The sequence below is a fragment of the Ursus arctos genome, unplaced genomic scaffold (genome assembly GCF_023065955.2).
Source record: "Ursus arctos isolate Adak ecotype North America unplaced genomic scaffold, UrsArc2.0 scaffold_25, whole genome shotgun sequence".
Classification (NCBI taxonomy): Eukaryota; Metazoa; Chordata; class Mammalia; order Carnivora; family Ursidae; genus Ursus; species Ursus arctos.
In genome coordinates this window covers 26,859,052-26,872,903 of record NW_026622930.1, presented here as the reverse complement: position 1 = coordinate 26,872,903, position 13,852 = coordinate 26,859,052, and the positions used below count along the sequence as shown (strand labels likewise).

The 13,852-nt window shown below is 41.2% G+C and overlaps 1 protein-coding gene across 19 annotated transcripts in view; it reads right to left on the bottom strand.

Moving 5' to 3' along the window:
* The window catches only part of ENTPD5 (ectonucleoside triphosphate diphosphohydrolase 5 (inactive)), a 48,527-nt gene that overhangs the window by 18,570 nt on the left and 16,105 nt on the right, over window positions 1-13,852 (bottom strand). For 8 of the 19 annotated variants that reach the window (XM_057318491.1, XM_048220134.2, XM_048220138.2 and 5 more), the window contains 4 exons: window positions 5,500-5,572; window positions 3,275-3,560; window positions 2,550-2,629; window positions 206-349 (listed from right to left, as the gene is read on the bottom strand). In XM_057318491.1, the coding sequence (XP_057174474.1) occupies window positions 206-349; window positions 2,550-2,629; window positions 3,275-3,491 (441 nt within the window). In that variant the 5' untranslated portion in view covers window positions 3,492-3,560; window positions 5,500-5,572. Of the gene's footprint in view, window positions 1-205; window positions 350-2,549; window positions 2,630-3,274; window positions 3,561-5,499; window positions 5,573-6,918; window positions 9,685-13,852 lie in introns of those variants that run through there. The other 11 variants (XM_057318493.1, XM_048220136.2, XM_048220139.2 and 8 more) reach the window with 9 other exon arrangements.

Sequence of the window (13,852 nt, the reverse complement as noted above, 5' to 3'; positions counted from 1 at the left end):
GAAAAGCCATATAAATTCAAGAGTAACGTTTACAAATGTAAATAAGTAGCTACAATAAGAGCCCAGTTACCCAGGGCTTTAGCAACGGTGGGGTGGAACGGAACGCTAAAGGGAGCAGTCACACACCAGAGAGCTAAAAACCCACAAAGAAAGTATTCACATAGGGGAAAGAATCATCCAAGATGCAAAGGACTTCAAAAATTACCTCGAAGAGCAGAGCCTCAGCTTTCTGTTCTGGCAGTAAGCGCAGTCCCGCTGTCGCCTTCAGGACCACTGGGGTTCTTTTCCAGTGACTTCGGGGGATTGAGTCTTTCGCCACCTCTAAGAGTTCTTGAACAGTCTCGGCACCCTTCAAAAGAGATGACCTACTCATCCAGGGAACAGTCATTCAGGGGCACTTGTCTCTTCTCTCAACATGCTCTGGGGGTTATTAAGAGTGAGGCAGCAGAGGGCTCCAACCACTCTCTGCTCTGTAGAAGAAACCCAGAGAAGTAGGCTTCTTTGAAGGAAAATCCATTTAATTTTGATTGATAACAAAAATGATTGTTATAGCATGGCCATTTTAATTGACTGTTATTTTGTGTCTCATGAATAAGCTTTTACGCCAGGAAGTTGGGTATAGTGAAGAAAACACTGGATGTGGAATTAGAAGACTCGCTTGCTAGCCCTGTGGCTTAACATAGGGCTTGGTTTCCTCCCTACACATTTATGAGGGAGCTACGCCTCGTACCACTACAGAACTGCGGACTGCGTTAGACGAGGCACGGCATGTGGACTCACTGCACAAATGCTGGGGTAGCTGCTGTGCTATGGTTTTATGATCTCTGTAGGGACCGAACACGCCAGGTTCCTATTTGCATCCCCAGCACCTACATGCACCGTACACAGTACATACTCAATTTATGAAATTAAAAACCGTTATTTTAAATCCACTGTTTCCCTGAGTGAGCATCTAATCTGACAACACGCTGCCTCTAGATTATAATTACTAGCAACCGCAACACAATCTCCTCTAAATGTCCAATCAGTTTCTGATAATGTAGTTGCTTTCAGCAGCTCCTAAGTTTCTGATGCATTTACCATTTCGTAACAGTGAGCTGAGAAAATAAACATCTTCTCCGTTCTTCAAGGTCAAGCCATTTTTTCCTCAGATTATACTTTAATTAATTAATTATTAATTAAATTTAATTAATAATTAAATTTATTTATTAAATAAAATGAATTTATTTATTATTTATTTATAATTAATTAAAATTAAATTAAATAATTTATTAATTAAAATTAAAGTTATTTATTAATTTATTTATTTATTTAATTAAATTAAAAAATTATTTATTAATTAAAATTATCTTATTAATTAAATATTTTATTTGACAGAGAGACAGCAAGAGAGGGGACACAAGCAGGGGGAGTGGGAGAGGGAGAAGCAGGCTTCCCGCCGAGCAGGGAGCCCGATGCGGGGCTCGATCCCAGGACCCTGGGATCATGACCTGAGCCGAAGACAGACGCTTAACGACTGAGCCACCCAGGCGCCCCTCAGATTATACTTTTTTTTTTTTTTTAAAGATTTTATTTATTTATTTAACAGAGATAGAGACAGCCAGCGAGAGAGGGAACACAAGCAGGGGGAGTGGGAGAGGAAGAAGCAGGCTCATAGTGGAGGAGCCTGATGTGGGGCTCGATCCCATAACGCCGGGATCACTCCCTGAGCCGAAGGCAGACGCTTAACCGCTGTGCCACCCAGGCGCGCCCTCAGATTATACTTTTAGGTAATCTTTATACACAACGTGGGGCTTGAACCCACAACCCTGAGATCAAGAGTTGCATGTTCTACCGGCTGAGCCAGCCAGGCGCCCCAAGACATTTTTTCCCCCAAGCTATTTTTAATATAAGGTTTTCCTTTGGTTAATGATTATGCTTGTAACACGGAACAATACCTTTACATTTGCTACCAAAGTTCAATATTCTGCCTTATTCTATTTCAGTGTGGCCTCTGACACACTGGGTGTAGCACATTATGGGTGCTCAATTGTGAAATACAGTCACGACAGAATTCTCCATTTATCCTCTAATACCAAAGACTTTTGTTTTCATGAGTTCTCGCCTAATTTCTAGAGTATAAGCATGCACTGTCTGTCCTAGATCAGGGTACTTCGAAACGAAGTTCACTGGGTCGACGTTGACTCAACTTCCATGTTTATATCCCACACTCTATAGAACTCCATGTCTATTTTCTGCATCTACATTAATCCATGCAGTTGATGGCTTCCACTCAAAATCTTAAACATTAAACACAAAGGGAGCAATCTCTTAAAAGATGGTGTCATCCCTGCATGTCCACAATCTATTCTAGCTTCCTTCTGCCCAAGCCCTAGAGAGCTTGGGGTGTATAATTCCTGCTATCCAGTATAGCCGAGGGCAGAAAACTGATCTTACACATGGCCGCAATGTCAGCGGTGAACAGCAGGAGACATTTAACAGCAGTGGTGTGGTCAAGTTCTCAAAGCATTAAGAATCTAAATATCTAATTGAAAAAAAAAAAACCTCACCTGTTTAGGTTCATCTACAAAAGCAGAAAGTCCTGGCTTCACAGATTCAAAAATTTCCCCTTCCAGAATTGGAAGCTGTCCTATTTTGTCCATGGAACAAAACAGAAGAGAGATGGTTGGTTACCAAAAATGGGGCTGCTTTTGATAGTGGGCCCTGTATCAAGGGCTCAATTAAGCTGCTATTCCTCCAAGCCATCCCAAGTAATCCCATCTGTGAGAAGTAGCTTGCAGGAGTATTGGGTAGGGGGATAGAAGGTGACAGGCAATCCTTGAGAGCCCCTCTGGCATTTCTCAGCGTGGACACCTAGCTCCTACTGCTGCCCCTAGTCTCTACAAGTAACTTGAGAACACCGGAAATTCAGAAAAAGCTCATCTTCTAGGTCCCCTTATCTCCTTCTCCAAGGATGGCAGTGATCCTCTCTCATGACCACTTCCAATATTCTCAATATTCTGGACCCTGGGGCATCAACCACCTTTAGAGAAAAGGACAAATTACAGCTGTACTTCTTGGACATATGGGTTTCAGGCTACAGGCAACCCAGATCTAATTTCACACTGAATTAAACCATATGTTCAATTATAGCCCCAAATCTTCTCTGAAGAAAGACACTCAGTAGCTGTAAGTTACCATAATTCATATCGCATACTCTCAGCACATTTGTTTCTGGAAGAAGAGGCTGAAGTGTGGATTAATAGGCACTGGTGAGGGTACCAGTTACACTTACCTGGTATTTTCTGCACAAAGGTGTAAACGTGAATTCGTGTTCCAGTGCTCCCTGCATCAAACATAATTCCATACAATGTGCTGGCACTGACGTTGATGGGGCACATGGAAGACAGGAAGACACCCTCAAACCAAGTCTGCTGGTCTCTGTGGAAGACAGTGCTGCAAACACAGGATGCCACCAGCATGAAAAAGGCTGCCCCCCAGGTAGTGGCCATTCTCTTCCCAAGATGTGGTGAGTCTAGGCTTTTGATGCAGCAGCAGCGCTGTTCATACACCTACAGCGGCTTATAGGACAAAGAAATGCGTGGTTAGACCAACTGGTCTTTTGTTTATACTTGTAAAGGAAGAAACACCCACTATAGAAATCCCACCCCTTCCCCCAAGGTGCTTCTTCTCTATTTTTCCAAACCAGCATAACAAGCTAGACGAGGGTAACATAGGCTCCTTAGCATCTGTTTCTGAAGAGTATCTTGTTGCAAAAGGAAAATGGGATTTAAACTCTATTTCCCCATTCTCTGCTTTCAGGTGTAGGGTGGATCTCTCACACGCAAGGCTTTCTCTGCCACCCTGCTCTTATTGTTGAGTCTAATTGTCTTCTTTTCCATTTTGGCAGTTTTGTCTTTAGATCATACACTAACTGTCTCTCCCTCCTTCTTTCCCTCTCTTTTGTCTTTTTTGATTGATTTAAGATGTTTCAATTTCTGAATTAAAGTCATAAAGTTACAAAGTTATCAAGTCACTAGCATCGGGGTGTCTACAGCCTTCAAAACTCAGGCTACTGGACCACTACCTTAACGGGTGACCAAAGATATTGCCAGTGGCTTGTACATACAATCACGTTTTAGGGAAATCAGCTTAATTTAAAAACACTTAAATAGACCATTGTGGGCTGTTTTTTTGTTTGTTTATTTAAGTAATCTCTACACCCAACGTGGGGCTTGAACTCACAACCCACAGATCAAGAGTTGCATGCTCCTCCAACTGAGCCAGCTAGGCTCCCAGACCATTATGGTTTTAAAAAACATCCTTCACAGGTTTCAGGCCATGTTATCTTAGTAAGAACTTAAAGCAGACGGGGGCGTCTGGCTGGCTCAGTCGGTTAAGTGTCTGACTCTAATTCAGGGTCAGGTCGTGATCTCAGGGTTGTGAGATTGGGCCTGGCATCAGACCCCCCCATCTGGTGTGGAGTCTGCTTGGAATTCTCTCTCCCTCTGTGCAATCCCTCTCTAAAAAAAAAACAAAAACAAAAACAAACATAACAAAACAACAATAACAACAAAAACCCCAAAAAACTCTTAAGGCAGATGGGCAAATTAAGCCAGAGAGGTTCAATGACTTGCTGAAAGTCATAAAGCAGGTCAATGGTGAAATCTTGATTAGAAACCAGTCTTCACTCTTGCCAACCATTCTTTTTCTGATTCCAAAAGCCTCCCTTATGGCAAGTTACTGCCTATATTATTTAATATGCTCTTAGCAAAGACAAAAATCTTAGCATTAGTGCTCAGCTTTATTCTAGATCTGTGTATTATTATAGCGGGTTGGATACAAACGATGCTGAAAACCTAGAGTATGGTTACATGAAAAAATGTCTCCTGGATGAGCTATATTGTTATATTAATATGAGCCTATATTCCAGGCTTCATTTTCTCCTGGTATTCATAAAGAATGCCATAACAGTCCCCTAACATTAAGGCTTCCTTAATTTCCCTTTATGTACTTTGATCAAAACAGGTTTGAGTGTCCTGTTCCAGCTTTCACCTCTGGACTTCTTATGTAAGCAGATGATTAAACACGATCTAATTCCAAAGTCCCACTGTCCAGTCCCTTTATTTCTAACAGAATAACTGAGTTTATCTGGAGTATAGACTGAGGATTCTCAGTCATTCTCAAGTCTCTTGACCTCCTAGGGTTCATTTTATCAAAATGTCTCTCTTCCCAAAGGTGACATACTATATAAAATAATGTAAATTGAAGTAAATTGCATTTGGAGTTTAAACTATTTAAAATAACTACAGTAGTTCTGAGGTACCAAAGGGCAGAGTTAGAATTATCAGTTTGAACACAATTCAGGGCTGGACTTCTTTACGATAGTTAAGATTAAAGGTTTGGGCTAGGGGGAAAAAAAAAAAACAAACCCAAAAATCTTTTAGGGTCTCAAAGGAAACTTTATCGCAGGAAACCAACACTGGAATAGGGCAGCTGATTGGCCAGCTTCATACTCACATCTTAAATCACTCCCTTTCGCTGATTCTTCTTCTACAGCAAACAGGCTGGTCGTGTAGATCAATCTAAATAACTGAAAACAAAAACAACCCTTTCAGATTCTCTGAGTATTAATGGACCCTTGCCTAGTCCAGAACTCAAGCCATATCCAGTCCTTGGTCCCTTCTCTCCCTCGGGAAGAGCAGGTAGGGGCTTTCCGATCACCAGCCTCCTCTACCTCTGTGACTTAATTCCATAGAAGCTTCTCTATTATTGTGGTTTCTGAAAAACCTCTCCAGCTTTCATTTCCATTAAGCACACAGTTTGTTTTTCTTCCAAAAGAGATTTTAAGGGGGAAAAAATGCACGCTAGGTATCTGTTTTCAAGGAGTGAAAAAGTGCAGAGTCATACCAGGTGTTCAGGGTAAATAAACATTTCAGAGAAAGCGAAGGATGAAAACATCCAATACCCCTGCTGCTTTCAATCCCTACCTTCTAACACCATTTGCAAGCTCATTTTTCTTTAAGATTCGCTAAGAATGGTATTAGAAAGGGTTACAATCTAGAGTATGTAGAATGGCGTCCTTTTCCACGTGACCCCAGCCTGCAAAGCTTGCTCACTGTTAGTCTTTGCTCAAATGTCACCTTCTTGAGACTTTCCCTGTCTACCCGATCTAAAATTGCAACCCACCTGGCCACGTACACATCTTCCACCTCCCTTCCCTGTTTATTTTTTTCCATAGCACCTTCCATCTTCTGTATAATTTACTACTTCAGTGTTTTTGTGTTTTTGGTTCCCTGCTCCCCGCCATCCTCTTGTGAGCTACCTACGGGTGGGAATTTTTGTCTAATACACTGATGTGTTCCTGGCACTGGAACAGTGCTAGCACACAGTAGGTGTTGAATGAATACTCTGAAAGGATGAACAGTGATCCAAGAACTCAGGCACTGGATCCTATCCATTTAACAAGAATATAATAGCTGTCTTCTTTCCAACAGATTAATTACCTACCTATTGGAAGATTACGATTCCAAACTTCCAAGGCAGGACTGTTTCTCCAAATGCGTCAATTATGTTTTATATGCTACTCGAAATAATGCAGCTAGTCAAGTGTACTTTCTACGGACTGGGGAGTATACACATCAGTGTACTGAAATTCACTCCTTTCAGAACTGGTCTTCTCAACATCTCTTGCCCACTTTCGCCTATTCACCCCAACAAAGCCCCCTCTTCAATTCTTTTGAGACCTTGGTGCCAGCTAGTGTTGGTCACTGTTCTCATTTCCTTCCAGGGTCTTTTCAGTATATCTTTGTCCTCAGAGTAAACAGGAATAGCTCCTAGGCAGCCTCCCTAGAGCTTCACACTCCGGATTCCCTTCTTCCATGTCACCCACCGACAGACCGCAATCCCACAGAAGCTGGGCCCCATTTGGGTGCTCACCTGCTCATGTCTGCCTGTTCCCCACGAATCCTTGCTTCCACTGTCGATTGCCTCTTGCTCTTTGCTCCTATTTCAGCCCTTCTGAATCCAACGAGCTTCATGAACCACATTCACCTTTGTGCCAGTTTGCAACTAACTAGGTGGCATTTTGTTAACTCACTCCCTTCTTGATCCTTTGCTCCTCCCTTAGCCACTTTTTTTCCTGGGTACACATGATTGTCTGGTTCAGCTACTTTTATGATAGTTAAGTGCCAACGAGTAGCATTATTGCTTGTAGGGCTGAAGTTGCTCAGGAACTGAATTCTGTGTTTTTATACAGGACACTGATTACCCAGTAATGTTTTTATATTATTAAATAATGTTATATTTATAATTACAAAATATGTAGCTATGTAATAATGTTATGAATTCCCTACTATTTCACATTTTTACAACCTAAGCCCAAGAGTAGGAAAGTTAATATCCTTGTGATGAATTTAGAAAGCTGGGTATTGAATTGTCTAATTAACAAGCATTTACTGAATGTCTAATATACACCAGACACTGCGCTAGCTTCTCAATACAGAAGAGGAATCAGATATAGACCCATCTCCTGGGGCTTCAGCTTTCTAGAAGAAATAGACAAGTAAACCAACAGCTATCATGTACATACTTTGGTAAGTTCTCTTATGGGAACATGCAGAATATTGTAGGAATGGACTAAGACACAAGTAACTCATTTCAGAAGGGGAAGGATAGAGGTGGAAAGGGAGAGGCCTAAGCTGGGTCCCAAATCAGAGAGAGGAATTAACCTGGTAAAGTGACACAGAGAGAACCCTGAGAACTTTAAGTATTGAATGGATGGAATACAGAGGACCAGAATAGAGCATGAGTGTGAGAAAGGGCCTGGAGGCATTAAATCAGATTTCAAAAAGAATGGACTTGTTTTCGTCAAACAGTACCATGGTGACACCTGACTACTATTTAAATTTTTCTATGCCCTCCCAAAACAAATATTAGTATTGTCTGACCTGAATAAAATGACACAGTATTTCTCAACAGTTTAAAATAATGGAATGGGACAGGTGACTAGAAAGTTCCACCAGAAAGTCTTAGGGAAGCTCCCACTGCCAATTCTCTTGAGCTCCACAGAGAAGCTAGCTGTAACGAAGTTAAAAATTAAACATAATGCAAGTTTAAAATTTAACCAGAGTGAAAATTTTAAACAATAAGCTGAACTACAGAAATGGATTAGCTAAACCACCCAGAGCATAGGTTAGTCAAGCAAAGCAAAACCAAGACTGGTCTAGTTAGTTAAGTCTGAAACAGATTCAGCACAGTGAGCAATGCCTCATTCAGGAATGTAAGTTGGGACCTACATACCCAATACAGGGGCCAGAATCCTGGAACACTCTGCTATCTGAAGGGTGTCTAAGGTGAGGGTACATAGTATCTTCTGTATTCCCAAACTCACGTACTGAGCCTGGAACAGGCTGATGTTAGACATCAGCAACTTTCTCATGAACAGACTTGGTACAATTGAGCTAATAATATCTGGAGACAAAAGCATCAGGGAAGGGGGTACCACCTTTCCCAGAGTCTTACTATGGTGACGTATCACATACTCAGCTCCCCATCCCCCTCCAGACCAGCTCATGGATAGGAGTGTTATTCCAGGAATCCTATTATTCACATATGCATTCACTTAGCCATTCCAGAAATTATCAGTTGCCCAGTGCTACTTACAAAGTATGGCATACAAAGATGAATCATCTTAGACCTGCCCTTTAAGAGACTACAGTAAATAGGAAAAAAAAAAACACAAACATGTCCATTAACTACCTCCGTGAAGTTAAATGTGACAAGTAGCTCAGTTACCATGCTCTGAGACTTCAAAGCAGGAAGAGATTACGTCCAGCTGGAATAACTGAGAAGGCTTTGTGGGACAAGTGGCATTTGAAGAGGGTCCTGAGAAGGGGCATTGAGACAGGAGAGGAGTGCTTTTCAGGAAACAATGATTCGAGACCCAGAGGTAGAAAAGGGATGGAGGCCTCTGGGGGAACAGTGAACACATTAGTTTGAGTAACTGTGATAGGAAAGCAAGTTGGAAAGGCAAAGTCAGGTCAGACAGTACAGCACACCAAATACTTAGCTGAGTTTAGACTAAATTCTGCAGGGAAGGGAAAGCTACTGAAGATTTTGAGCAAGGGAGTGTCACAAATACGAATCTGGTGGTTAGATGTAAGAAAGACTGAAGTGGGAGCCTTAGCAGGCTCCATTCCAGCGTCCAAGTCTACAAATGTTCACCGATGCCCACTCAGTGCTAGGCGCTCGAGAATTAGATGTGAATAAACAGAGGTTTTTATTAAAGATGCTCAGTCTGGCAGAGGTGACAGACACGGGCACAAATAACCACACCTTCTTAAGTTAATCATAAAAACATTAGAGGAGCCCAAAACCTTAAAGGACTAACTACCTACAGGATTAGGAAAGACATCATGAGATGACATTTGAACTGATCATGAAAAATGAACAGAACTACACAAATAACACAGACATGTGGATAAAGACCAGAGCAACTATTGGGGCGCCTGGGTGGCACAGCGGTTAAGCGTCTGCCTTCGGCTCAGGGAGTGATCCCGGCGTTATGGGATCGAGTCCCACATCAGGCTCCTCTGCTAGGAGCCTGCTTCTTCCTCTCCCACTCCCCCTGCTTGTGTTCCCTCTCTCGCTGGCTGTCTCTATCTCTGTCAAATAAATAAATAAAATCTTAAAAAAAAAAAAAAAAAGACCAGAGCAACTATAAAAAGATGAAAAGAGATAGGTATATTATGGATAGTTTGATTTCATTTTTTGATTTCCTCCAAAATTTTTATCAGACAGATTTCAGAAACAAAACAAAAAGTAGACATAGTGGAAGAGTATAGAAAAGAGGGTTAGCATTTAATGCAGAGAAAAGACTGTGGCCAAAGGAACAAAATTTGAGGTAACAGTAATAGCAGCTAAGACCTTAATACTTGCCAAGCACTTCGTTAAGTATTTTACATGCATTATCTCATTTAATCTTACAAAACCACTCTGTGAGGTAGGTTCTGTTTATTAACATCCCCGTTCTAGAAATGAGAAAACTGTGGCATAAGAAGCTAGGTAAGACCACACAGTAGTAAGCGAAAAGAGCCAGAAATCAAACCCAGGTGGTCCAATTCCAGAGCCCACAGTTTTGTCCAGTAGATCACCTAGGAAGGGTCATCTAGAATGACTCTAGAGAAAAACGGATATGGGGGTGGGAGGAGAAGGTAGAGCAGAGAAGAATGATCAGAGATGAAGCTGGAAAGTTAGACTGGCATCGACATGCAAAAGTCTTCCTATATACGACCAAGAACTTTTGATCTGTTTCTTGCTGGCTCTACCTTCATTACATTCCCAGAATCTGACCATTTCTGATCACTCAGAGCTACCACATTGGCCCAAGCCACCATCATCCCTCACGTGATTTACTCTAATATTGTCTTAACACATCTCTGCTTTTACTCTTACTCCCCCCAGAGTCTATTTTTAACGAGCAAACAAAGTCATCCTTTTAAAATACGTTACAGCATGTCTCTCCTCTGCAAAATCCAGCAATGGCTTCCTATTTCCCCCAGAGCAGCAAGATTCCAACAAAAGCTTTCCTGGATCCACTTGCTTGGCCTTCCTCCCCATTACCTCTGACCTTATCTAAGTTTTCACCTTACTCACTCCCCTAACACCAACGTCTGCGTGCATGTCAAACATGTTCCTGCCTTAGGGCCTTGCTCTAGCTGTCCCTGCTGCCTGAAACATACATCCACTTGACAAATACCTGCAACTCCTTCAAATCATTATTCAAATGCTACTTTCTTATCAAGACCTATCTTTAATACTAACCTCCCTCCCTCATGTGTCCCTTACCTCTGCCTGCTCTCTCAATACCCCTTACTCTGATCTTTTCCTTTTTCTATTGCACCTTATCACATTCTAACATATTAGATAGTTTATGTATTGTTTATTATTTGTGTTCCTCCGATAGAATTAAGTTCTTAGCAGGAATCTTTGTTTACTGATGTAGCCCATCAGCACCTAGAAGAGTGTCCAAAAAGATTCTCAATGGAAACTGACAATAGGAATAAACTACAAAGTGACATAAAAAGGGAAAAATAGGGGCACCTGGGTGGTTCAATTGGTTGAGCGTTTGCCTTCGGCTCAGGTCATGATCTCGGGGTCCTGGAATCAAGCCCCACATCAGGCTCCCTGCTCAGAGGGAGTGTGCTTCTCCCTCTCCCTCTGCTCCTCCCCCAACTCGTACTCTCTCTCTCAAATAAATAAAATCTTTAAAAAGGGGGGGATCATATATACTTGTATAAATAGATTTTAAGAGAATATAATTAATGAATACCTAATCTAGTCACATTGTTTTAGGAGAAACTATAATTTTATTTTTCTGAATCTATTAGTTCTGTAGCTATATTGAATTTCTTTAATCAAACATTGTTAAAATTGTGATAAACTGAAGTAACTTCCCCCAATCTAAAGGATACTAAACATTAATTACACTGTCCAAGTTCTCTTCTATTTATCAAACCGATACATATTTGGGACGCTACACAGCAGTCTCCTATTGCTGCACAACAAATGATCCCAAATGTAGTTGCTTAAAACAATAATATGCATTTATTCTCTCACAGTTTCTGTAAATCAGGCATTTGAGAGTGGCTTAATTGGCTAGTTCTGGCTCAAGGTCTCTCATGATACTGGAGTCAAGATGCAGGCTGGAGCCGCAGTCAACTGCAGGCTTGACCGAGGCTGAAAGCCCACCTCCAAGATGGCTCACTCGATGGCTGGCGAGCTGATGCTGGTTGTCGGAAGGAAGCCTCAGCTGCCTTCCACGTGGATTCTCCCAAGAACCTTGAATATCTTTACAACATGGTGGCTGACTCCTCCAGGGTGGGAAACCCAGGAGAGAACAAGGTAGGAGTCACGATTTTTTTTATGACTTAGCCCTGTAAGTCATACATTATTACTTCCCCCATATTCCACTGGTCCTACAGACCTCCCCTAACGAAATGTGTGACAATGGGCATGAACACCAGGAGGTGAGGATCACGGGGGCCGTCTCAGAGGCTACTGCAAGTTATAACCAGTATTTGCATAATATTTTGTGTTCAGCTTTTTTTTTTTCGTTTATACATATTTCTATTAACGGAGCTAACAAAAACACTTCTTGTTTTAGGAACTGCATGTTATTCCAATGATATTAACTCTTAAAAATTAAAAACAGTATAGACTTTTAATTTCTTTGAAAATATCATATCCCACCACTTGATGCTTTCCATTTTTCTGTTATAGTCCTGATTTTTTTAAAAAGATTTTATTTATTTATTTATTTATTTATTTATTTATTTATTTGACAGAGCGAGCAAACACGAGCATGGGGGGGGGGGAAGAGGGAGAGAATCTCACGCCAACTCCGCTCTGAGTGTGAAGCCTGATAAGGGGCTCGATCTCATGACCCTGAAATCATGACCTGAGCCTAAACCAAGAGTCAGACATTTAACCAACTGAGCCACCCAGGCACCCCTAGTCCCAATATTTTTACTTAAGGAAAAGCATTAAAGTCAGAAAAACTACAGCTCGGGGCGCCTGGGTAGCGCAGTCGTTAAAGCGTCTGCCTTCGACTCAGGGCGTGATCCCGGCGTTCCGGGATCCAGTCCCACATCAGGCTCCTCCGGGAGCCTGCTTCTTCCTCTCCCACTCCCCTGCTGTGTTCCCTCTCTCGCTGGCTGTCTCTCTGTCACATAAATAAATAAAATCTTTAAAAAAAAAAAAAAAAAAAAAAGAAAAACTACAGCTCATATAACACCCTGCTTGTTCCTAAGGGTGAAAGGAATGTAAATACTTCAAAAAAGTCAGATATATTTAGGAAAGAGTAGGGAGAAAATAAACGAGTCACTATATTTGTTAAGATTATAGGCATCCATTACTAACTGAATAATAACCCTAACAGTGGAATGAAATTCTAAATCAAATCAAAAAAATCAAATCTAAATCAAAATCAAAAAAAGGTATAGAGTGAAAATATTTATATTAGCAGAATAGCAACTTTCTTCACGCTATATATAGAAAGAAAATTTCCAATCAGACAATGATAGCATTAATACTTAGGTACTGAAGAGATATTTGGTAGAAAGGGATAAGACTGACAACTGGCACAGATATGAAAACCACTGAAAAACTTTGTAACAAACTTTTTCAAGCATCGAAAAAATAAAAAAGGGTTATTAAATAATCAACTTGTTTTAGAATGCTGCCAAAGAGCTGTAATAAGACTTCTAAGCATGGAAACTACAAGGGGAGAGACTGAATGGGAAAAACTTCCCAAAAGTAGGAGCCGTTGTCCTGGTGGTGAGGAGAGGATTCTTGCCCCAAGGGCCCAGCTCAAGTCTGACCACATTGTCCCGGGTAGATTCACACATCAGAAGGCTGGTTGAATGAGATCTCTTTTAAGGTCTTGCCAACCCTAAGATCAAACACTCCCAATAAAGGAATTAGAATTGATACACTGGTAGTTACCAACAAATATAAAATTCTTTCCATAAACAGATCACTTCTTTCTGTATTTTATTCCATTTTAATTAAAACATCATTAGACAAGTGTCAAAAAGGCGGATTCTATACAATGAAACCATTTGGGTGTTATACCAAAGTGAGATCAGGCAGTGCCTGACATCATTCTTCATTGTTTCGGGCTTGACTTAGCTACAATAATCACTGCATGGGGAAAGCCCTTGCTCTTGCTGCCTCTCTCTCTTCACAAGTCACAAGGCCTTTTCTTACCCATTCATTAAGAGTGAAAAACTTTTAGACAGGAAGATACTACCAGTCAGGAGAGGGTTAATATTGCCCCAGTGAGCAAATATAATAAAAACCTAAGGTGATA